At 61.7% G+C, this 23,253-nt stretch overlaps 5 protein-coding genes across 18 annotated transcripts in view; 1 reads left to right on the forward strand and 4 right to left on the reverse strand.

Annotated features, from left to right (window-relative positions):
• Window positions 1-49: 49 nt before the first annotated feature.
• Window positions 50-6,746, reverse strand: RECQL4 (RecQ like helicase 4). Of its 2 annotated transcripts, XM_066379761.1 has the most exons (23): window positions 6,615-6,746; window positions 6,517-6,550; window positions 6,318-6,403; window positions 5,970-6,110; window positions 5,059-5,660; window positions 4,866-4,965; window positions 4,659-4,785; window positions 4,444-4,539; window positions 4,219-4,341; window positions 4,044-4,136; window positions 3,826-3,962; window positions 3,305-3,388; window positions 3,044-3,223; window positions 2,513-2,692; window positions 2,302-2,443; window positions 1,963-2,225; window positions 1,635-1,887; window positions 1,431-1,560; window positions 1,180-1,349; window positions 931-1,111; window positions 702-849; window positions 453-561; window positions 50-346 (listed from the first exon to the last, which is right to left on the reverse strand). In XM_066379761.1, the coding sequence occupies exons 1-23, from the start codon at window positions 6,696-6,698 to the stop codon at window positions 222-224; spliced, it is 3,588 nt and encodes a 1,195-aa protein (XP_066235858.1). In that variant the 5' UTR covers window positions 6,699-6,746; the 3' UTR covers window positions 50-221. The 2 variants fall into 2 exon arrangements, with proteins under 2 accessions (XP_066235858.1, XP_066235857.1); XM_066379760.1 differs by having other exon boundaries at window positions 4,866-5,660.
• A 156-nt stretch (window positions 6,747-6,902) lies between these two features.
• Window positions 6,903-10,706, forward strand: LRRC14 (leucine rich repeat containing 14). Of its 7 annotated transcripts, none has more exons than XM_066379801.1 (5): window positions 6,903-6,959; window positions 7,300-7,436; window positions 8,472-8,825; window positions 9,005-9,589; window positions 9,667-10,706. In XM_066379801.1, exons 2-5 carry the CDS (start codon window positions 7,423-7,425, stop codon window positions 10,232-10,234), a joined length of 1,521 nt encoding a protein of 506 aa, XP_066235898.1. In that variant the 5' UTR covers window positions 6,903-6,959; window positions 7,300-7,422; the 3' UTR covers window positions 10,235-10,706. The 7 variants fall into 7 exon arrangements, with proteins under 7 accessions (XP_066235898.1, XP_066235903.1, XP_066235902.1 ...); XM_066379805.1 differs by having other exon boundaries at window positions 6,910-6,959; window positions 7,300-7,330; XM_066379807.1 differs by lacking the exon at window positions 6,903-6,959 and adding an exon at window positions 7,965-8,044 and having other exon boundaries at window positions 6,997-7,330.
• A 164-nt stretch (window positions 10,707-10,870) lies between these two features.
• Window positions 10,871-15,040, reverse strand: LRRC24 (leucine rich repeat containing 24). Of its 2 annotated transcripts, XM_066379800.1 has the most exons (5): window positions 14,519-15,040; window positions 13,496-13,677; window positions 13,063-13,341; window positions 12,734-12,902; window positions 10,871-12,080 (listed from the first exon to the last, which is right to left on the reverse strand). In XM_066379800.1, the coding sequence occupies exons 2-5, from the start codon at window positions 13,658-13,660 to the stop codon at window positions 11,158-11,160; spliced, it is 1,536 nt and encodes a 511-aa protein (XP_066235897.1). In that variant the 5' UTR covers window positions 13,661-13,677; window positions 14,519-15,040; the 3' UTR covers window positions 10,871-11,157. The 2 variants fall into 2 exon arrangements, with proteins under 2 accessions (XP_066235897.1, XP_066235896.1); XM_066379799.1 differs by having other exon boundaries at window positions 13,496-15,040.
• A 172-nt stretch (window positions 15,041-15,212) lies between these two features.
• Window positions 15,213-19,383, reverse strand: C3H8orf82 (chromosome 3 C8orf82 homolog). The gene is made up of 3 exons (XM_066379829.1): window positions 17,575-19,383; window positions 16,988-17,036; window positions 15,213-16,743 (listed from the first exon to the last, which is right to left on the reverse strand). The coding sequence occupies exons 1-3, from the start codon at window positions 17,734-17,736 to the stop codon at window positions 16,298-16,300; spliced, it is 657 nt and encodes a 218-aa protein (XP_066235926.1). The 5' UTR covers window positions 17,737-19,383; the 3' UTR covers window positions 15,213-16,297.
• A 70-nt stretch (window positions 19,384-19,453) lies between these two features.
• ARHGAP39 (Rho GTPase activating protein 39) overlaps window positions 19,454-23,253 on the reverse strand; it is an 85,043-nt gene continuing 81,243 nt past the window's right edge. For 5 of the 6 annotated variants that reach the window (XM_066379766.1, XM_066379764.1, XM_066379765.1 and 2 more), the window contains 5 exons: window positions 22,478-22,551; window positions 21,073-21,272; window positions 20,445-20,536; window positions 19,841-20,010; window positions 19,454-19,693 (listed from right to left, as the gene is read on the reverse strand). In XM_066379766.1, the coding sequence (XP_066235863.1) occupies window positions 19,499-19,693; window positions 19,841-20,010; window positions 20,445-20,536; window positions 21,073-21,272; window positions 22,478-22,551 (731 nt within the window). In that variant the 3' untranslated portion in view covers window positions 19,454-19,498. Of the gene's footprint in view, window positions 19,694-19,840; window positions 20,011-20,444; window positions 20,537-21,072; window positions 21,273-22,028; window positions 22,144-22,477; window positions 22,552-23,253 lie in introns of those variants that run through there. The other variant, XR_010750523.1, reaches the window with a different exon arrangement.

The following is a 23,253-nucleotide window of genomic DNA, read 5'->3' on the forward strand; positions in this document are numbered from 1 at the left end:
TGAGGCTGTGGCAACACCTCATCAAAAAAGACAGTCCCTAAAAACAACGTATGCATCATTTTTTCTGTATTTTGAGGCCTCTTTTGTCTATGTTCCTGACATTGGGCTTTCCCAAGGTGGCCAGTCACTGTCCTGGACACAGATGTCCCCTTGCCTTTGCCTTGCACGTGTTCACAAGCACGTCTGGCATGGAGGAACAGGGTCAGCCGGTGGCAAGCTGTTCAGCGGCCCCACAGCAAGATCTCCTCTGTGGCCAGCTGCATCAGGGAGTGGAAGCTCAGATGCAGGTATTTCCTCCAGAAGCGCCGGTCCCGCCCATACACCTGGGCTGGAAAGCAGGGGCTTCCTGTGGGGGAAGGGGAGACAAGGAATGGTGTGGGTGCCTCGACCTGACAACTGTCAGCGAGGTCTAGCTCCCTGCCCCATGCGGGCTGAGCCTCCAGGGCCCTCACCGATGCCGTGGAAAATGCGGGCCACAGCCCGGCCGGAGAACTGCTGCTCCGGCCACAAGGACAGGAAGTGGCGGACGTCCCGGCGGATCTGATCCTCCCAGTCCTGGAGCTGCAGGTGGGGTCACGTCAGGCCAGCCTGAGCTTCCATGGTAACAGGCACCACACGGCCCAGTGTGGTGCAGGAGGTGGGCACGGGCACGTGTTTGTGCCTGCCCAGCCTTGCCCAGGCCGGGAGGGGCCGGCACTCACCTCAGCCTGCCCAGGCTCTGGGCCTTGTGCTTCCTTCTCGTCCCCTGGCCCCTCTTCCTCAAAGTAGCGGCTGAGCAGCGCCCTGAGGCCGAGGCTGCGGTCCTTATCCGGCTGCTCCAGGCATGGTCCACAGCTGGGGAAGGCTGTGCTGGGGTGGGGTGAGCTCCTCAGAGCTGCCCTCTGGGGGGGCTGTGTTTGGGGAGGGGGTGGGTCACACACTTTCCCATACCTGTGAAATGCCTGGTACAGAAGACGCAGACAGGCCAGGGCCTCCCGCTCTCTGGCCTGCACTCGACCATATAAGAAGTCACAGATCTGGTCCTTCTCCTGGGCCGTCAGGTCCCCGGGGCTATGCAGGTGGAAGGCCAGCTCACTGAACTCCACCAGCACCCCAGTACTCCGAGGCACACCTGCCAAACAGAGTGTCAGACAAGCAATCGGCAGACACGTGGCATGCAGGGCCAGGGGCGGGGCACACCTGTCTTGTGCTCTGAGTCCCACTGCAGTTGGCGGAGAGCCTTCTGCACAGGAGCCAGCTCCCAGCCCATTGAGTCCACCAGCTTGACCATATCAAACTCCACAGAGCTGCTTCCCCCACCTGTGTCCTCAGGTGGCTGCTGGGCCAAGCACACAGCCAGGGCAGGGCACCTGCACCAAGGGAAGGAGCGAGTGACGGGCAGCCTAGGTTCTCTGCCCCTCGCCCCATTCTGGGGTAGGACGTGTGCTCACCCGCGGGCCAGCGCCTGGAGCTGGGTAGGGCCCCCGGGGCATCGCAGGCGGCAGCGGGTGAAGGTGGGTGCCAGCAGCTCCAGCCAATGTTGTGGGTGCAGCTCCAAGTAGCACAAGAGGGTCTCGATGACTAGGGTAGAGCTGGGCTCAGGAAACACAGAGCTGTGGGGTGCCCACCCCCCAATACTTTGTCCAGTTCCTCACCCTCCTCAGGCATGTCCAGAGCCTGCACTGTCTGCTGCACCGGGAGTGCCCGCTCATGGCCCGGGCACCGGGCTGTCTGCTCCCGGCTGGGCTGCTTGGCTGAACGCCTCTCCTTGCTCTCCTCTCCGTCCTCCTCTGATGACCACTGGGCACAGGCGCAGGGTGGGAATGCGTGCTGCACCAGTTTCTTCACAGCAAGGAAGTCAGTGGCATTGGCGTGCACATGCCTGCGCAGCTCCCGGAGGTCCTCCCCCTGCAGCAGGACGGCTGTGAACACACGGCCACGACCCTGGCTGGGGCGGGGAAGCTCAGACTGGTAGGCACCTACCTTGGGATGTAGAAAGAGGTGGCAGTGTGCAGGGTGCCCGTCGCGCCCAGCCCGGCCTATGGCCTGTACATAGCTCTCGAAGCTGGGGGGAAGCCCCAGGTGCAGCACAGCTCGAACATCTGGCCGGTCCAGCCCCATCCCAAAGGCCACTGTGGCCACCACCACCCGCAGCCGGCCCTCCATGAAGGCCCATTGCACCTGCCGCCGCTCCTGGTTGCACATGCCGGCATGGTAGGCTCTGGCCACGGTGTCTGGGGCCTGGCCTGTAGGGAAGACAGAGACGGTTAGTGGGGTGCATGCCTGGGCAGGTCGTGGGGCACAGCCCCGCTCCAGCCTCACCTCCAGGCCCTGGGGCCCTGGTCTCAGGCAGGCAGGTACGGAGCAGAGCAGAGACACGCTCAGTGTCTTCTCGTCTGTTACAGTAGACAATGACAGAATCCAGGGTGCGGAAACGATCACCTTGCAGCAGTGTCACTAGAGCCTGGTGAGAGATGGTGCTTAGTACAGACGGTTAGGAGAGAGGGCCTCTACCAGCTAGGTGCACACCTACCTGGTCTGGGTCCCTGTCCATGGACACAGAGAGGTGCAGGTTGGGGGGTATGGTGACTGGTCCCCTGACGACAGCCTCCTTGGCTATGCCCAGGTGCTTGGCTACACTGAGGGCAGTGCTGCGTGTGGCCGTGGCCGTGAGACCCAGGAAGCAGCGCACACCCAGGCGTTCCCGGAGAACCTGCGCAGGAGCGAGGCAGTGAGGGTGCCCACACACACCCCCGGCCTGCTCCCCTGGATCCAGGATGAGGGTGCCCACACACATCCCCGGCCTGCTCCCCTGGATCCAGGATGAGGGTGCCCACACACACCCCCGGCCTGCTCCCCTGGATCCAGGATGAGGGTGCCCACACACATCCCCGGCCTGCTCCCCTGGATCCAGGATGAGGGTGCCCACACACACCCCCGGCCTGCTCCCCTGGATCCAGGATGAGGGTGCCCACACACACCCCCGGCCTGCTCCCCTGGTTCCAGGATGAGGGTGCCCACGCACATCCCCGGCCTGATCCCCTGGATCCAGGATGAGGCTCACCTTACAGACACGCAGGTAGCAGGGCCGGAAGTTGTGGGACCACTGAGAGAGGCAGTGGGCTTCATCAATGCAGACAAAGGCCACTGGAGGCAGCTGGGTGAGGCAGGCAGGGCTCCCAGCAGCAGCCCCAACCAGTGCTTCAGGCGACAGCATCAGCACCTGCACTTGGGCTGCCCGTGCCTACAGATGGCAAAGTCAGGACCACCCCCCCCAGGGCCCTGCCTGCCACCCCCAGGGGCTCTGCCCCGTGAGGCCCCTCACCTTCTGCAGGGCAGAGTCCCGCTGCTTTCTCGTCATGCCCGAGTGAACACAGGAGGCCTTCAAGCCCGGGGGCAGGCCAGACACCTGCAGATGCAGAAGCACAGCCTGTCCAAGGCCATCCAACCCTAGCCCTTCCCCAAACACCTCTCCAGTTGCTCAGCCCAACAGCTCCCACCACCTCCAGCCCAGATCCTCTGAGGAAAGAATACCTGGAGTCCTAAGACTAAAAGGTCAGAGCTGCTGTGGGCCTGGGCTCAGAAGCAATGGGAACAAACGGACCCCACTGGGGATGTCCCTCTTCCCCACTACTCCTTTTATGGAACAAACTGGCCAGCCATGTCTCTGCTACCTTAAAGCAACTGCCAGGCCAGAGGCTGTGGACAGAGATGGTGGGCCACGAACCGTCAGGACCCTTGCTGCTCTGGGGTTGTGGGGGGGGTAGGAAGCAGCCCACAGGGACAGAAAAGTCGTGGGTGCCGGTGCCTGTCTTCTGCCCACACCTGAGGGTCCTGTTCACACACCTGGTCGTCCATGAGGGACAGCAGAGGAGAGATGACCAGGGTGAGACAGGGGCTTCGCTGGGCGTAGAGCAGGGCAGGGAGCTGGTAACACAGGGACTTGCCAGCTCCCGTGGGCAATACCAGCAGTGTGGACATGCCTGGGTGGGACTGAGGTCAGCAGCGCTGCTCTGTCGCCTGGCCTCAGCCCTGCCTCACCCACCCCCAGCAGCCACGCTCACCAGACAGGATTCGCATAACCACGTGCTCTTGCCCAGGGCGGAAGGCTTGGTGCCCCAGCTGCTCCAGGGCCTGAAACACCTCAGCTGGTGTCTCTGTGGACACAGGTGTTGGTCAATGTGGCCCAAAGTTGCCCGCCCCTCAGTCAAGGTTCTAGGCTCGTAAGCATCTGCGCACCTACCACCTGCCCCAAGGGCCCTGGCACATAGAGTGGTGGCACAGTTGGGGGTGAGCAGGGTGCCTGCTCTGCCATGTGCATCAGCAACTTAGGCCCAGCAGGCTCTGGATCTTCTTCGCCTGCTGGGATCAGACAGGAAAGGGTGGTGTGGGAGCTGGCATCATCCTATGTAGCAAGGAGGATGCTGCATACTTCTCTACCAGGAAGCTGGCAGTCGCCAATACCTGTCCTCTGAGCTACTTCCTCCCGTGTGGACAGTGTCTGAATATTATCTTCGCCTTTGCCACCCTCTTTGTGAGGAGCCCGAGTTGGTTTTAGTCCTGGAATAGGGAATTAGAGAAGTACCTTTTGCTTAAGCCAGACTGTCCCCATTCCAAAGAGCACAACTCCCTCTCCAAACAGTGTTGGCTCAACACACCATCCAGTACAGAGGCCTCACCTGGTTGGGAGCACTGGGATGCCCAGTGGCCAAGCTGCCCACACTGGAAGCAAGAATCCTTGACTGTGACTCTGGGCTGACCACCCCCAAAATATTCCCCTTTCTTCTTCCACTTCTTCTTCCACGCCTGAGGTGGGGCACAAAGTGGGGGTGGGGTCAACAGGTGAGAGGCAGGAGGGGTAAGGGGAGCACCTGCCACTACCTTACCTGCTTGCGGAGGAGCCTGCCACGCAGGGCTGGGCCCCGAACATAGCGTTTCTGCTTCATGTTGAGCCGAACATAATTACCCCGGTCCCAAACAGCTGGCCTAGAAAGGACACAAGGTGGGCCTTGCCTACAGCTCCTGCGGCCACCCTGGCCCAACTTAAGGTGACCCTGCTGGGAGGCTGAACTGTGGTACCTGGGGGCCGAGGAGCTGCTGGGGGGCTGTAACTGCATGGGCTCCCCTAAACGGTCTTCTGCATGCACTGCAGCCCCAGCTCCCTCAGGAGGGGGACCCGCGTGACTGCGTTGCTGTGGGTCCCGCGCGGGAGTCCTCTCTGGCTCCTCACTCTGTCTCTGCTTCTTGACTTGACCGCTGCCCGGCAGGGGGCTCCCTGCACTGACTCTGGCTGCCTGTAGAGTTGGAGCCTCCCGACCCTGTACAGGTGTCTCAGGGCCCATGCTGGGGGCATGGACAGATGGGACACCTGAAGTCAGAGTCTGTGGCTCCTCCACACCCAGGACAGGCAGGCAGTCCTCAGAAGTTTCTGGAAAATCTAGGGTCTCATTGTGGCACCGCTGCAGCCAGTCAGGGTCTAGAGAGCCCAGGCGCAGACTCAGGGACTCCTGCAGCTGCTGGAGCCGACCTGGCCTCTGCTGGGGCCTGGGAAACTGGGGTGACACTTCACTGACTTCCTCAGGAGATACAGGGGCAGCCGCTGCAGCTGGCGAACCCAGGAAAGGCACCTTGGGTGAGGGTCTTCGTGGAGGCCGGGTTATGCGGCCCAGGGCTGGCCCAGCCTGGGAGGGAAGGACACACAAGGAAGCAGGAACTTAGGCCCTGGGCTGCTGCAGACTCTGGAACCTCACGGAGCCCCTAACCCATCCTCAGCGAGACTGGAATAGGAAGGAAGCTGAGGGCAGAAACTGGCTCTCACCTCCTTTCAGAAGGTGTGGCCTGGTTAGTGCTGGAGTGTGTGTGCTAGTGCAAACACGTGTGTGTGTGTGTCTGTGTGTGTGTGTGTGCAGGAGTGTCTGGTGATCCGGCCCCTTGGGCTGAGAGCAGTTCTGGACCCAAACGGAACCGACTGTATGACTCTTACTCCTCACCTGTAGACTGTTCTTTAGATTTGTTTTAAGTCTCTGCCCGTAGTCCTGCACGGAAATCCCAGAGCTCTTCCCTGGGGTGGGACGGGGACTCTGAGTTGCAGCCCGATTCAGATGGGACCCCCAGCAACTGGGTTCTGGCCTCTGCAAAAGACAGTGGGGACCCAGACCAAGGAAGGAAAAGCTGGTGTGGGGGAGAGAAGTGTCTCCAGCCCCGATCCCCAGCCCCCGAGACCTGAGGGGGGTCTGGCCCTCCACCCTGCCCACCCCTCCGCCCAAATTCTGTGCCTCACGGAGGCCTGGCCGTACAGAAAGCTAAACCGGGAGGGGAGGGGATCCGAGCCCGGGTACCTCCTCGGCTACCGCCGGAAGCGACTGCACCTGGCCGCCTGCATGGCCCAGGGCCTCCTTCAGAGCGCGGTACTCCCGGTAGAGCGCTGGGGGCGGGGTCAGCGGTCAGGGTACGGGTGCGTCCCGCTTGGCTCCCCTAACCCACCGTCCCTCCAACCGGCCCCGCGGCGCCCTCTCCGCCCGGCGCCCGCACGCTCACCGCGGGTCTCTTCCGGCGCGGCCTTCACGTCCTCCTGTGAAGGGAGCGTGTCAGCCCGGGGCCGCACCCTCAGCCCCCCGGCCCCGGACAGCCCGCACCTGGCCAGGACGCCGCCCGCGTTGCCGCCGGAACGCGCGTTCCCACGCCTGCAACTGCACCCGCACGTCCCGCAGCCGCTCCATGACGCGCGCGCCAGACCCACGAACTCCGCGCCCCGCGAATCTCCCGCCGCGAGGGCGACGCCGGCGGCAACCAATGCTGGCTCTCGGCGCAACGGAAGGCGGGGCGTGGGGGCGGGCGCCGGGCTGCAGCAGCCAATCGTCGGGGTCCTGGAGGCCAGACCAATGGGGGGCGATGACGTCATCATGACGCGCGGCCACACTGGGCGGGGCGCGGCGCACTGTGAGGCGGGGCTGTCGGTGGTGGAGGCGGCTGCGGGGCCGGTGAGCGCGGGCCGCCTGCCTGGGACGAAGCGGGACGGCGTACACTCCAGGCCCTGCCAGGCCGCAGGAGGCGGGCAGGGGATCCCGGGCGGGGGAGCTGCGGGGCGGGGAAGGACCCGCGCCGGGCTCAACGGCCTTGGGCCCCGGGGGCGACACACTGGGAGGAGGAGGGCGTGGGATTGAGCGCCTCCCCCGAGGCCGGGAGGAGCCGTGCGGGGGCGTCGTAGGGAAACGTCGGGAGCCTTGGGCCGGCGGGAGTGGGCGGAGGCCACTGCGCAGAGGCCCCTCCCCCGGTGACCACACAGGCTGCGCGAGCTGCTTTCGTTTCCTCTCGTGACAGGTGCTGGGTTGGTCTATCCTGTCACAGCGAGGTATGAATCGTCCTCGCGAGATTTGTCCACAGACAGAGAGAGGCCGAGGCTTGGCATCGGGGGCGTCTCGGGAACCACTGCTCTAAGGATTTATGTCGTGTGTGAGGTCTGGGGCCAGGGTTCCCTCTTTCCAACTCATCACCCAGGCTGCAGACCTAGCCGGGGAAGACTTAGCTCTTAGTTCTCATCTGCATTCCGGGGGATGACTAGGAGGCAATTTGGAGGATGAGGTTCTCTGATTCAGCAGCGGAGCTGACAGCCGGCTTCCTGCAGCCGCAGGTATCTTCTTTGCGCCTCCTGTCAGCTTGGCTGCCCCTGTGGCAGCTGCCTCTAACCATATGAGCAACCTATGGCTGGGGGCCTTCGGAATCTTATAGGTGTGAGACTTGGTTTCTCAACATGGTTCTTCAGGAAAGAGGTTTTAGACAGGTGGTAAGGCCTTCAGTGGGTGAGGGTTGCTTTCCATGCCTAGCAACACTTATGGATGTAGAAATGAGGACTGGGGTCATATTGAGGGGGGTGTGCTACTCAAAGTCATCTGGACTCTGTTCCTTGGGTCCTGGTCCTTCCTACCTGGCCTGGTATTTACTGAGGTGCACCTATGCTTCCTGCTCTTCTCTGCTGTGCTGTACAGGATCCACAGAGGAGGATGGGGGAGGGATTTGTCATGGGGCTTCCAGCCCCTTTCCCCGGGATCCCACTCCTCTAGTGCTAGTAAGTGGAGGTGGGGCCAGAATTTGATTCTACTTTTGAGGGAGGGAGGAAGGATGGATCGCTAACAAGCAGCTCTGTGATTCGCTAACAAACAGCTTTGTGATTGGGGGGAGGGGCCTGCAGGCAACAGATGTCAAAAGCACAGGGCAGGTCCTTTCTGGTGCCATTGTATGCTGCTTAATAGCCTTGTTTCCCTAATGAAGTCCCTATGCTTCTGGAGGGTGGGAACTAGGAGGTGGCAATGTCCCTTTGACACTCCTCCTGGCCCCATGCTAGCACTTAGGACTTGCTCTTTGGGGCTGTGGTCCCACTGAGTGCTGGCTCTGACAGGCACTGTGATGGACTTTCCCACTACTAGCATGTGGAGGAATCTGGCAGGTGGTGGCTCTGAGGTCTGTCTTCCCCACTGAAGGTCCCTTCCCTGCAGGTGGCCTCCTGCCTGGCCCAGCGCCATGCACACACTTGTGTTCCTGAGCACACGGCAGGTGCTCCAGTGCCAGCCTGCGGCCTGTCAGGCCCTGCCCCTGCTGCCACGCGAGCTCTTCCCCCTGCTGTTCAAGGTGGCCTTCATGGACAAGAAGACTGTTGTGTTGCGTGAGCTGGTGCATACCTGGCCCTTCCCCCTGCTCAGCTTCCAGCAATTGCTGCAGGAGTGTGCCCATTGCAGCCGGGCCCTGCTGCAGGAACGGCCCAGCACAGAGAGCATGCAGGCTGTGATCCTGGGGCTCACAGCGCGACTGCACACCTCAGAGGCTGAGGCCGGCACGCAGCCTCTCTGCAGGTATGGGCTCACCTGAGGGGCTCTCAGGCTTGGGGGGTGTGAAGAGGGTCTCTTGAGAGGTTTTAGGCTGGTGTAAGAGCCCAGTACAGGAACAGGCTTGTTGTTTCTGTCCCAAAGTGTCTGGGAGTGGGTGTGGGCTCTGCCCCTTGTTACCTGCCTGAGCCCACCCAACCTCCCAGGAAGCATGCGCTGCGGGTGCTGGACATGACGGGCCTCCTGGACGACGGTGTGGAGCAGGACCCTGGCACCATGAGCATGTGGGACTGCACAGCAGCTGTGGCCCGCACGTGCATCGCCCAGCAGCAGGGTGGGACTGTGGAGTCTGGGCTGGCCCCTGTTCCTGTGGAGGTGCGTGTGGACCTTCGGGTGAACCGGGCCTCGTATGCATTCCTTCGGGAAGCCCTTCGGAGCAGCGCAGGCAGCCCACTGCGGCTCTGCTGCCGAGACCTACGGGCCGAGGACCTGCCCATGCGCAACACCGTGGCCCTGCTGCAGCTGTTGGACGCGGGCTGCCTGCGCCGTGTGGACCTACGCTTCAACAACTTGGGTCTGCGTGGCTTGTCTGTCATCATCCCCCATGTGGCTCGCTTTCAGCACTTGGCCAGCCTTCGGCTGCACTATGTGCACGGGGACTCACGGCAGCCTTCTGTGGATGGTGAGGACAACTTCCGCTACTTCCTGGCCCAGATGGGCCGGTTCACCAGTCTGCGGGAGCTCAGCATGGGCTCCTCTCTCCTCTCAGGGCGGCTGGACCAGTTGCTCAGGTGAGTGGACCCCACTACTGTCCTGCTCCTCCCCTCCCCTGGCCCTTCCTGCTCGTGACCCCTTGTTTTCCCTGCAGCACCCTGCAGAGCCCCCTGGAAAGCCTGGAGCTGGCCTTCTGTGCTCTGCTGCCTGAGGACCTGCGTTTTCTGGCACAGAGCCCTCATGCTGTCCACCTCAAGAAACTGGACCTGAGTGGCAATGACCTGTCTGGCAGCCAGCTAGAGCCTTTCCAGGGTCTGCTGCAGGCAGCAGCAGCCACATTGCTACACCTTGAGCTCACCGAATGCCAGCTTGCTGATACCCAGCTGCTGGCCACACTCCCTGCGCTGACTCGCTGTGCCAGCCTCCGTTACCTCGGCCTTTACGGCAACCCACTTTCTATGGCAGGCCTCAGAGAGCTCCTGCGGGACTCGGTGGTGCAGGCGGAGCTGCGCACGGTGGTGTACCCCTTCCCTGTGGATTGCTACGAGGGCCTGCCCTGGCCACCACCGGCCTCTGTGCTGCTGGAGGCCTCCATCAATGAGGAGAAGTTTGCCCGTGTGGAGGCCGAGTTGCACCAGCTACTGCTGGCCTCGGGCCGCGCCCATGTGGTCTGGACCACAGACATCTATGGGCGCCTGGCTGCAGACTACTTCAGCTTGTGATCTCTGGGCTCTGGGTGAGAAACAGGCTTTCCCACAGCCCAGGGCTGCTGGAAGCCCTCCCCTTCCTGGGTAGGCAGAGCCTTGGCTGGGACCCTGCTGGAGGCCTGACACAAAGACACTGGTGTCTTGATTTCCTTGCCTCTTGGGTGCACCTTGAACTTCCCTACGCATTCTGAAGTGTCCTGCACCTACTCCCCTGACTGCCCACCCACCTATGGGCCTGAGGTCTGGATTGCAGGCCTACCCAGCCCTGCTTCGTTTGGCTGCACTTGTCGACCCTCTGGTGTCCTGGTCCTCTTTGGCATGTTCCTTGTGCCCCAGCTCTGAGCTGAGAGGGTGTTCTCCCTGGGTCCATTGCATTCGGGCCTGTCATGGTTTTCCCAGGCCTGGCACCCAGGAAACTTACTGTCAGCTGTGCTTTCGGGTCAGAGGGTGTCATTAAGGTACAAATGTGCAGTGTTTAGAACTTAAATTTTGTGGCTGTTTTTTTATGCTCTATTTGGTCAAAGTGAGTCGACCTTGGTTCTGCTGTCACCCCGCAGCATGGCCCCCGGGGTAGGGTAACAGCTGTCTTCCAATCTGCCGTCCCCCCCCCCCCCCCCCCCGGGTATCCCCATAGTACTTCCGGGCACCGGGTCCAATTCAGGTCCTGCAGAACTGGATTGTGGCGTGATTCTGGGAGGGCCCTTCCTGGAAGGCCTCAGTGTGGTTTTGGGAGCCTCCCTGAGCATCTAACGTTTGCACCCCAGGACCAATACCTGTAGGGCTGGGGTCCGCTGGCAGCTGCACCCAGCCCCATCCTCGGTACCCCCAGCGTTCACACACAGCTCGCCGCACAGTGCGCAGCTTCCACCCTTTACTGACCGCGCCCGCCGGCCAGTCGCGGGCCACGTCATCGGCGCGCGCCGCCCGCCCCGCCCCCATCAGCAGTGGATCTCGTAGGAGGCGGGCGGTTGCAGCGGGATGCCTTGCGCCGGCCCGTGCGCGCTGCCGCCGGCCGTCTCCGCCGGGCTCTCGGCGAAAAGCAGCTTGGAGCGGTCGATGACGAACATCTCGTGGCCCCGCTCATCGCGGAGCTCCTCGAGCTGTGCGAAAGTGCAGGGCGCGTCCGAGTAGTCGTTGACGAACAGCGCGCCCTCCCCCGGCGGTCCCAGCGCCTTTTTCCGCCTGCGGCGCCGGCGGCAAATCAGGGTCGCCAGCAGCAGGGCGGTGAGCGCGAGAAACGCGATGGCCGCCGCAATGGTCGTCTGCATGGCCAAGCCCAGGGCGCGGAAGGCCATGCTGCTCGCCTCGTGTAGGGGCTCGTGGCCAACAGGGCCGACGGTCAGTGGCGGCGGAGGTGCCAGCTGCAGCTGCTGGGACAAGTTGACTAGGAGCTGGAAGGGCATGCGAGCGGCGCCGCCGGCGTTGGAGGCCTCACACTCGTACTTGCCGGCGTGGGCCAGGCTGATGTTGGCGAGGAAGAGCATGCCACTGCCTGTGTCAGAAGCCCCGTGGCCGCCTGGGACCGGCGCCCCACCCTCTGGTTGGGCCTGGGACGGCAGCTGTCCCTCGCGAGGCTGGGCCACCTTTCTCCAGGTTACTAGGGGCTGTGGATAGCCAGAAGCCTGGCAGGCAACCCTTAGGTCCTCACCCAGGTTGGCTGTCACCTCTAGCGGCTCAACGTGCACAGAAGGCGGGATGCAGATGAGGCTACTGCTAGATATGTCCAGGAGACTCTGCAGTGCCAGGCGTGGGGGCTCTGCACATATGATCTTCTTGTCCCTGGAGCTGAGCAGTCTCTGGCCCCCCTCCTTGATCCAGGCTCCCAGCCAGTGCAGGGCACAGTCACAGCGCCATGGGTTCTCTGTGGACAGAGCAGCGGTGGGGAGGTAGTTTAAAGATGGCCACAGAACACAGTTTGTGCAGTTGAAGTTCTTTTGGCCAGACAGAGGCCCCTTTGTCACCTCCCACAGAATCAGGGACCCCTACATCCCTTCTCTGACCTCAAGCTCCTTAGCGTGCGGACAGGATCTTCCCTCACCCCTTTAGTTCTATGATGCACGTTCAGTTCACTTCACCGATCTCTTAAGAAACCTGTTCCTCTGAAGTCTCTGTTTGCAAAAAGTCCCACTATTTGGGGGGAACCCTGGTGTCCACATAGACATCTCACTGTCACTAAAACCTTGCAAATCTTGTCAGCCTTGTCTCTGAGGTGTTGTCCCGTGGAAATGCCTTTCATCCTGTTCTCATCTTTCCAGTTCCTGCCTGCTCTCTGATGGCCCCACAAGTGTGCAAGCCCCTCACCTGTGTCTAGTTTGTTTAGGGACTTCTACCTTTTCTGTCTTCCTTACAAAAGTCCACTGAACTGTGCCCATACCAACACCCCTTCACAGCAGTGTTCTATTGTGGTCTAGTCCTCCAGGAGCTGCCCAAGGGTCTGCAGCTCAGAGCCACGGCCTTTGGAGCCTCCTCCACACCTAGGCCTACTCCTTACTGCCTACTGCCAGAAAGGGGTACCTGTGAGTCGCAGGACCTGTAGGCTGGCCAGGGGCTGCAGGGTCTCACGGCTGATGGTGCCCAGCTGGTTCCTGCTGAGATCCAGCAGTGCCAGTGAGGAGAGCCCGGCCAGGGCCTGGTCCTCCAGCACCTCAATGCTGTTTTCCTGCAGGTGCAGCTCCTGCAGTCTCTGAAGCAAGGATAGCAGGTCCTCAGGTAAAGAGGCCCTGGGGATGTCTCCTTACCAGGCTAGGCTGGTTGGTTGACTCCTGTCCCCTTCACTATTCCAGCCTGGCAGAGCAGCTGGCAGTACAGGGGGAATCCTGCCCTTTCCCCCCAAACCCCCTCACCGGCAGATGCAGGAAGGTGAAATCCAGCAGCTGCACCAGCTGGTTACCAGCCAGGTAGAGTACACGCAGCTGGGCCAGGCCGGTGAAAGTACCAAGGCGCAGGCCGTGCAGCCGGTTGCCTGTGAGTGCCAGCTCCAGCAGGTGTGACTGTGCACGAAAGACACGTGGCTCCAGGGCACGCAGGCTGTTGTTGTGCAGGTAGAGATGGCGCAAGGCAGCAAGGGGCGCCAGGGTGCCCGACTCCAGGCGTGTGATGCTGTTGTCCTGCAGGAACAGCGTCTGCAGGCCAGAAGGAGGGAGGGCAGGCAGGCAGGTGTTCACCCCACTGAGGGAGACTCCCTCTAACCTGGGGGCCCCATCTACCCACTGGGACCCTCACACCTTTCCCTCCTGTCTCTGGCACTCCTGGCCCATAGCCCCACACGGTTCCCACCTGTGTCCCAGGCGGGATTCCGGGCGGGACGATGTGCAGCTGCAGGGCACCGCACTCCACGGTGGTGCTGTAGCAGCGGCAGGCCGCTGGGCAACTGGCAGCGTGAGGCGGGAGGCTGGGCAGACATAGCGACAGCAGCAGCAGTGTGGGCACCCCGGGGGCCATCTCCCGTGGGACTGGCGCTGCGGACCACAAAGCGGCAACCTCACCAGCTTCCCTACAGTTGGACCCCAGAGGAATGCACCTCCTGAAACACAGTTTGGCAGGCCTTCCCCCAACACTTGAGAGCCAGTGAAGAGTATGGATGGAAGTGTCTAATGTTTGAAAAGTTATAAGTCAATTTAAAAGACTGATAACAATGTTTCCTTCCTTAACAAAAACAGTCAAGGATCTTGGACATCAGCTTCCAATTTAGGATTTCTGATGTCCTCCATCTTGCACAGAGGCCATGTGGGGAGAGTGCATGCCATCCCAGCCTCTTTTCTCCCCATTTGATCTCTGCCTGGCAGTGTGAGGCTTTCTGCTCAGCAGGGTGGACATCTGGATAGTGATGTCCTCTACACTCTTGCAACCAGCCATCCCTTGGATCTCGGATGCAAGAGCCTGGTGCAAGGTATGGGTGTAGGAGCATGTGGGTGGTGAAGCCCAGGGCTCAGTTACCAAGCATGGGCCACTTGAGTAAAGTGCAGGCTTAGGCCGAATCATCCTGTGCATGTGAACTCTTCACTCTGGGGACTGGCATTAGACCTTGTAAGGCACAGAGCCCAGAGCAGAGATCCTTTATGTGCCCCTGGAAGAAGGCTGGAGGCCCCAGACTGCCAGTGTCACTGTCCTCACCTCCACCCAGCTTTAATATGGTCCTTTATTACTGCATCTCACCCCATTACTTGATGGGGTGAATCATCCGTTGCCACAAGATGGGTGACAAGAGCAGATAGGGGATCCACCAGCCACAGAAAAACCAAGGCATTGCTATCTATGTCTTGCTCCTGCCCTGAGGGTGGAGTGGGTGGAACAGCTTACCTGGAATGCGGGCTTGTTCTCAGGAACTTGTTAGAGAATGGGATGATGAGGCAAACAAGAGGGAAGAACATTTCAGAAGCTATGGGACTATGTTCATGCTGCCTCCCAAAAAGGTGCTTCTGGTGGGGACCTGGAATGGTTGGGGTGTGAAACGGGCTTTGGTTCACCAGCTGAGTTTCTATTGTGGTTTCAACAGGGACGTGCTGGACTGTGAAGGAATGTGCAGTGTGTTGGGGATTTATGCCCATGCAACTGATCCTAGAGAGATAGGAAGGCTTGGGTCTATTTCCAGTCACAATGAGTTTAGTTTTAAAAGTGGGGACTTGGGGCCTTGACTGGTTAGTTCAGTTGGTTGAAGTGTCCTCCCAGAACACCAAGGTTGCAGGATTGATCCCTGGTCAGGGTACATACAGGAAGGGGCCAGTGAACTCACAACTAAGTGGAACAACAAACAAATGCTTCCTTCTCTTTTCCAATTAATAAAGTTGGGAACCTAGGCTGAGAAGCCAGCCAGGGATGAGGGTAGGCTGTCACCCAGCTTCAAGTTTCTCTTCAAAGGGTCCCTGCTCTGAACAACCCTGTTCACCAGGTCTCTCCGCTATCAGTAGTGAGTCATGTGGAACAGTACCAAGAGGCCTTGATGTTTAAGTCTTGCCCTAAAGTGTAACTCATGATTATTTAAAGTAACTAGAGATGAAGTAGGCACAGCAAAAGTTTTAATGGAATAGCTTTGGCCCAGGCAGAGGCAGTTCCCAGGTGTCTCAGACTGTGTGTGAACCTGAAAAGCTGGGGGATTTCTCTCATCCTCTGGCATTCATCTGGAGCAAAAGGGCTGACCCGGGCTCACCCATACACCCAGCCAAGGCCTCTCCGGTAGAGAAAGTTCTTGGCTTCTTCTTCCGGACCTGGGGCACTGCTGCTCAGAGGGACACCCCTAGATGTGGATTCGTGTCCAAGAGCTGGCTGGGCAGGGATGAGGGCCTCGGCGGGAAGCGCTGGGGAGGCCTGCCCACAAATCTTTTTGCCCAGCAGACAACCCCTGGTCCAGAGGGGCAGGGGGCGGGGTGTCACAAATAGGCTCTGGATGACCGTCATTGCCTCCGGGGAGTGGGGTGGACGGGACGGGGGCAGAGAGAAAGCCCTGCAACCCCGCCAGGCGCAGCGCGAGGCCAGAGCAGGGCGCCCCGGACCCCCACGGCGTCCCCTGCGCCCACTGGAGCACGGGTCTGTCCGGATCGATGGAGGGCCGGGCGTGGTCCCGCCAGGTTGTATGTCCTCCTCGGTGCGCGCCGTGGACAGACCCGGGACGACCATGATCCCGCCCCCACGCCCGCTGACCTTGGGTCGGGCGCCCCCTCACCTGACGCTCCCGCGGCGCGGCTCCCCCGCCGAGCCCGCGGCGCCCGGGCCCCCCGAACAGCGCCGGGCGGGGAAGGGGTAAGCACCGTCCGCGCAAGCGCACTGGAGTACCCGCGCCCCCCGCTCGGTCGCCCGGGCCTGCCGTCGCGAGCGCGGGCGGAACCAGAGGACTCCCCGGGCCCGGGTGGTGAGAAGGGAGAAGGGCCCGTGCCCCCGCCCCTGTCCGCCGTCGGTCGGGATCGAGCCGCGGCAGCACCACGGACAGCGCCAGCCGGGGGCGGGGCCGCAGTGCTCGCCGCCGCGCACGCGCATGCGCACGCGGCCAGCGTGCTCTCCAGGTGGCGCGTGCGCAGCGGTGCGGGGAGGCGGCGCGGGAGGAGTGCCCCCGGCGCTGGGGCCCCGCGGCCTCCCGCCGGAAGCTCAGGGCGGCGGGCCGGGAAGCAGGAGCGGGGCCAGGTCCATGGTGAGGGCTAAGCGGCGGCCCTGCCAGCGCACGTGCGAGGGCAGCGCGGACGCGCCGAGCGCATACTCGAAGAAGGCGCTGAGCTCGAAGGCCAGAGCGGAGCGCACCAGGCCCACGCCGCCCGCGCGCTCGGGCGCTGGGTGGTAGAGACGTCCGTTGTCGGCCAGGGGCAACAGGCGCGCCGGCTCGAAGGGCACGGCCAATGCCTCACCGCCGCCGCAGTACGAGAGACGCGGGGGCCCGGGGCCCGCAGCCAGCAGATGGGTAAAGACCACGGGCCGGTCCTCGCAGCGCAGGAAGTTGCGCTCCCTTCCGCAGGGAGAAAGGAAAGGGAAGGAAGCCTCGTAGCGCCCGCTGCGGTTGGGTCTCAGACGGGAGAAGAAGGTGACCAGGAACCGCGGGTCTGGGGAGACGAAGGACACAGGCTGCTGACCATGCCAGGTCCTGCCTCCCCAGGCGAAAGGCTCGCCCTGGGCCACGCCAAGGGCCAGCGCCGACAGGGAGGGCTGCCTTGGCTTCACCCTAGATAGCGGGGCTCTTGAACTCAGCAGGCCCAGTTCCCTGCTGCGGGCGGGGTTGGGGAGCGGAGACCTTCAAAGCCTTCCCGGACGGGAGAAGGAAGGTGGGAGAGGAGAGCGCAGTAGTACCTTTGAAGCAGGTGATGAAGTTCTTCATTTTGGAGTCATCCAGGAAAAGCTGCAGAGGAACACAGGCCGTGGTCCATGAGCCCCAGATGTTAGACCTCCCCAAGGCGGGGAGGTCCGGGCTGGCCTGAACCCGGGCCTGTGTCCGCTTTCTGTGCACACCGTGTACAGAAAGGCGCGTGGTAGGCAAACCTGGGTGCCCTTCTGACTTACCCCTATCTGCCCTGCACCCCGAGTCGTGCTTCTTGGAGCACAGGTTCACTGAAGTAGCATTCCTTTTTCAGGCCTGTTCCCTCAAGTTTCTAATCAGCTGTACCACCTCCTCCATCGAAGCTACCTGACTTGCTTTCTCCTGAATGTGGCGGTTGCCCGTCAGGGCTTCCAGAGCAGGCGGGGCAGCCCAGGGCTGGTGGTCGAAGGGTGGGGAAGGAACTGGGGGTGCAGAGCGGCGAGGCGGAGCTAACGTGTGAGTTTGGGTCGGGACCCCAGTCTCCAGCGTGTTGCTATAGAAACTAACCTTACAGACCCTTTACCCCTTCTGGCCCCGCCCTCTTCCGCAGGGGTCGTCCCTGGTCCCGCCCCCGGCCCACCTGGCCCTGATGATCCACGTAGTAAAAGTATTCGCGGGTGCGGGGCTCCGGGCTTTGGCCTTGAGTGTAGGAGAGGCCCTCGCCCCCACCGCAGGCCCGGGCCCTCGAGGACCACACCAAGGGCAGAGCCCAGGCCCGGAGCGCCCCGCACACAGGCCACATCCTTCTACGCCGGAAGCGGCCGGCGGGGTCACGAGGCGGAGGTGCTGCGTGAACACGCGCCCCCCGCCGCGGCTAAGGCCTCGCGCTTTGGGTTCCGGCAGCGCTGGCTGAACTTTCCCGACCAGGCCGCTCCCGCTCCCCGGACTGCAGGCGGCGCAGACACCATTTCTTTTCTAGGGCCGTGGGGGCGGCCCGCCCTGCGGTCGGTGCCGGAGTGAGACGGAGGTGTAGGCGGGCACCTGCCTCTCTGCTACCCGACCGGAGCCTTCCACCCCCAGGCAGCAGCCGTGCTCTTCCCCGACCCACCCCGTTTTTGCTGCTTCTCTTCTCCCCTGGCATGTCCATCCAGATATCCCTATCAGCCGGCGGCGACTGGCCACTGCTCAGAGCCTCGCAGCTACCGGAAGGAACGGGAGGCGGCAGGCAGCGACCATGGCTCGCAAGTTTCCATATGTACTTTATTCACACAGAGTTGTCACCTCTTGAGTCCATGCGTCAGAGCAAGAGTGCGGTGGCTAGGTTGCCCCCACGCAGGCACCGAGACCACCTGACCGAGGACACACCCCCAGGGTCAACCGGGCCGGCCTCTTTTAATAAATAAAAACTCAACTCTAAAAATATATTTATATATAAAAACTGGGGAGAAATGAACTTTTATAATTGGAACTGAAAATTCCAAAATGGAAAATGTACAAACTGAGTGTCTAGATGTCCCCTCTCCCAAGCCCTGGCCTCCGGAAGGGCAGACCCGGGGGCCCTTGGGTCCCCCAGCTGGGCTCCTTCCCTCTCATCTGCTGCAGGTCCCTCTCGGGATGGGGCAGGGTCTGGTTTTTGGTCAGAAGCCAAGAGTGGAAAAGAAAATAAAGGAATGATAACTTGCTCTGCACAGAGGACGGGCTAGGACAGCTTGGAGATAAATAGCATTTGGGTTAAAACTATGTCTTTAGCAAATTTAGTTCTTATATCTTTCCCTCTATATCTCTATACACAGGCGGGTTGGGCTGCAGGATAGATTCTGAATTTATAGTTACACCAAGAAAAAATACTCTCGTCCCTCCCCCACCCTGCCCCAAGAATAGCCTGCCCAAGCCTGCTCCCTCCATAGAGGACTTTGGTTTGGGGGCCTCCCCCCCCCCCCCCCCCAGACATAGCCTACCAGGCCCTGGGCCATCTGGACTTGGCTCTAATGACGAACAGCCCAATGCCCTGGAGCCCCCAAACTCCCGTGCAGTCACTATGCTGGAGGCCACAAGTGCAGGGGGGGATGGTGGGGTGGTAGAGGGGATAGGGGTTGGGGAGGAGGGAAGCTGCAAGCCAGGAGGGAGAGAGATGGAGAGAGAAAGGGCAACCTGGCAGGGCCCAGGCCAGGGCCAGGCTGAGCACAGGAGCCCCTGGGAGGCAGCTCGTGCCCTCGGGCGCCTGGGTGGGGCAGTGTCACTTGGCTCCAGGAAACAGAAGGCACTTTCTCAGGGCTGACGGCTGGCAGGGTGGGGAGCATGGTGCCCACGGACTGGCCAAGAGGCAGGTGGGGCCAGGGGCACCCTTCTCAAAGTCCCTCTGCCATGGCTGCCCTCAGGCCCTCAGACCCGGGTGGGGGAGATGGGGGGCGGCTCCAGGGCTGGGGCGGGCATGGGCTGAACCTGGCATGCTACCTCTGCGGCTGGGGCGTCCCCTCCCCCCTCCCCGCGTGCTACCCCCCTCCCCCCGCCCTGGCGCACCCAAGCCTGGCTCTGTCCCCACCCTTGGTCCCTCAGCCCATGTGCTATAGCACACCCTCCATGAAACTGGTGTCCAGGTGCTGGATAAGCACGCGCAAGAAGGACATCTCCTTGCGAGTATTCTCGAAGATGACGCGTGGGTCGTCCGATCGGCAGCGCAGGCAGTTAGGCGCCATCACCATGGCCAGGTTGCTGACATCCATCTTGGTGATGGCCACGTTGGCGGGCTGTACGAACACCTGTAGGGTAGTGGCTGGTGGGCCGGAGCTTGGAGTTGGGTGTGTTTGGGTGCGAGACATGTGGGGTATTGGGATAGGGGTAGAGCGTGGGGCTGTGCCAGGTATGGGGGCTCAAGGTCAGGGATGGGGGTGGGGCCTGTCACGCACCTGGAGAAAGCGGATGAGGTAGCACAGTACCAGGCGGTTGATGCGGGGCAGCGCGTGCACCACAGCCACGGCGGCCTCAGGGCTCTCGTAGTGCGCAATGCACTGTTCATAGAACTCATGCGGGATCAGGGGCTCCTCCAACTCTCGGTACCACAGCTTCAGCAGTGACGCTGGGGACAGAGCGCGGGGGCTCAGCAAAGCCTGAGGACTGGCACCCCTGGGCAGAGCACAGTTTGGAGCAGCAGGGGCCAGACTCCTCGATGAGGGCATGAAAGGGGCTGTGTGGGGGCGGGGGTAGCAGGCAGCCCACCGGATGGGTGGGTGGACCAGACTGGAAAGGGTCCAACAGGACAAGGTGGGCTCACCCCTAGTGAGGTCATGAACCTGAATGCCTGGTCTGGAATTATACCAGTACTGACCGAGGAGGACTGTGCAGCTGCTGTGAGCAAGCAAGGCTGGAAGGGAGGACCCTGAGTGGCTGTCCAGTAGATGGGGGTGTCACTGCTGGAAATGGATGGGGAACTACTGCATCACCAGAGGAACAGGATCATCTGAACTGTGCGGATTGGGCCTGCTCCTGCTGACCTGGGGGCTGGGGGCTCACCAGGGACATGGGGGTCCTCCAGGCCCGTAGGCACCTTCCACTGGTCCACCTGTAGCTTCAGGGCATTTACTTCGTCAATGTCCCCAGGGACTCTGTGGAGTAAACGGAGGGGATCAAGGAGGGGGAGGTTGGCATCCTTCCCACCCCTATGCAGATGCGTTCCTCTGCAGGACCACTGAGGCCCAAACCCACAAGCCTCAGTCTCCCCAGCTGTCTTTCTGGGGCCTGGAGAGATGGATGAGTCATGACAGCAGGTGACTGGCCATCCCCAATCACAGGTGAGGACCAACTGCTGGCATTGCTGCATCTCTCCCAAGTTCCTACCTCAGGCTCTGCTCACTGTTGGGAGTCCAAGCACTCTCTGGACCCCTGGTGGCTACTTCTGCAAGGGCACTGACCCTAGCCAACCCTCCTGCCTGGGTTTGGGCACGATGCCAGGCAGGGGACAACTCTCTAACCTGCCTCCTAAGGATGGCCCTTCCACTGGGTCCAGGGTGCCACTCCCAAGCTGAGTGCTGGCCTCTCTGGGTGTTCTAAAGCCTGGTGCCCATGGCCCCTGTCAGCCCGAGACATAGGGTAGAGCCATGGAGACCTCCGCCCCCACAACTAGGGCCCCGGTTTCCGGCACCTGAAGATGCCTTCTGTCTGGTCACCGTTGAGCGCCAGCACCTCCTCAGACAGCCGTGTCTGTACCCAGGGCAGCTGCCGCTCAGGGTAGCGTTCCTTCTGCATGCTCATGACCTCCTGCAGCGCACTGCCAAACATGGATGGACTGAACACGGCGTTCTTGGCATGCCGGATCTCCTCCACGTTGGGCTTCTTCAGCCCCTGCAAAAACAGCCCTGCTCTGTCCAGCCAGCCCCGCACCTGGCAGGGTCCTCTGTCCTGGCCACCTCCTCCCCCTCCCTTTGTCCTCTCATCTCCTTGAATCCCAAGTCTCTGCCCAGCCAGAGGTGGGGACACCCCTAATTCCATCCAGAGTCACCAGGGGGACTCCTGCTGGGCTACCTACAACACCCAGAAATTTCATGGGAGAAGGGTGGGTGTGACTCCTGGGGGAGCCAGCAGATCTGGACTGTGCCTGGTCACACTGGGGTGGTGGTGCACAGGAGTGTGGGTGGGTGCACGCAGTGACTTCTGAAGTCTGACTGTGGCGGGGCTGAAGCAACACATGCGGGGATAGAGAAAGCGGGGAGACCAGGCTCTGGGACAGTGAGGGGCAGCTGCCATCAACAGAAGTGGGGAGGGCCAGGTGCAGGAGGGCCCAAGGGGCTTCCTGGGTGAGGCAGTGGGCTGAAAGGGGGGAGGGGGAGGCATGCAGATGCTGCACCCACCAGGGTAGACAGGAGAGGATGCCACAGGTCCCAACTGTCCAGGGAACAAGGCCTAGCTGTGTGGAGTGACTGAGGCCTCTTGTCCTCTATACAAGCCACAGAGAATGACTTCCCACAGACTGTAGGAAGGGGTGTGGCTGCCAAGCTCCTCCAGGTGGTAGGGGGTCCCGTGAGGGCTGATGTCAGGGAAGTAGTAGAGGAGGGTGCTGCTGGAACCACCTCTCCATCTGTCCACGTGGGACGGGCTCACCTGTGGGGTGGGGCCCATTCTTGGCAGAAGCCCTGTGATGGGTCAGGTCTCTCAGACCTCCATGGCTGGCAGGTAGCCCAGTGTGAGCAAAGGAGCCCGTGGCAGTCTTCTGAGCCTGCTTGCCAGAGGGGAGGGTCCCGTCTGGGAAAGGTGGTTCCTTGGCCTGCCTTCTGCACCTAGCCAGATGTTCGCAGGCCTGGGGCAGCTGTTGTTGCCTCTATCCTCACTAGGGCTGATGGTCTGATGCTCTTAACCAGCCACATACTCCTTTGTCTACGCAGGCTCCTGAGCTGGGCGTGCACCCCCGCTTGGGGCCTTCCCTGGCCACCCCATGCACTGTGCACCCCATGTGTATACTGCCCAAAGGTCCCTGCCTCCCTTTGTACCATCTACAAGTCTCTGGCACAGCCCACCCGCCCCTGCCCAGCTGTCCTGGGAAACACTGGTACCTTTTTGGCCCCAGTCAGGGCTGCCTTCTGCAGCTTGTGGTAACAGTACTTGGCATATGTGCTTATCGCCACCCCTGGAAAAGAACGGATGCTGGTTGGCTTGGCATGGATGTGTAGGGCCCGGGGGCTGCAGGCCAGCCAGTGACTAAGAGAGGAAGCAGCAAACAGGTGAAGAGAGGCTGCCCCTGCCAAAGCGCGGGGTGTCCCACCCAGCCTGGCCAGGCTCCTGCCCACCCCTTGCCTAGGGCAGTGGGCCCTCATTCTCCAGGGCTGTCCTTTAGAACAGAAACCCACGTGGGGAAGCAAGGGGCACTTCTTTCACCTCCAGAAGAGCCAGGCTGGAGAAGGAACCCGTCAAACCACCACCGCCATCCCCTGCTTCCCACACCACGTCCAGGAAGGGCAGTTTGGGTATGAGGCCTGTTCCCTCAAAGGAGTCACAGGCAGGACAGGGCAAGGCCTGGGTCCCAGGGCCTCCAAACTTCAGGCTCCCTCTCCCTGCAGGGCCTGCAGAGCCTAGAGCTTGAGAAGGGTCATTTCCACACGTAGCTGGCCTGGAGGCAGTCAGAACCCACTGCCTTGGGCCAGCTCTCCTACTATCCCGCCCCTAATTGGAGACCCTGGGCAGCTCTGGGAGAGGGCCAAGGCCCCAGAACCCCATGACTGCTGGGTAGGGTTAGGGGAGGTGAGCCCAGGCCTGGTCCATGCAGGTAAGGGGACAAGTGTGGGGGTGCCCTGTGTCAGGAGCCTGGAGTAGTTGGGGGGCAATGCCCTGG

The sequence above is a fragment of the Saccopteryx leptura genome, chromosome 3 (assembly GCF_036850995.1).
Source record: "Saccopteryx leptura isolate mSacLep1 chromosome 3, mSacLep1_pri_phased_curated, whole genome shotgun sequence".
NCBI lineage: Eukaryota > Metazoa > Chordata > Mammalia > Chiroptera > Emballonuridae > Saccopteryx > Saccopteryx leptura.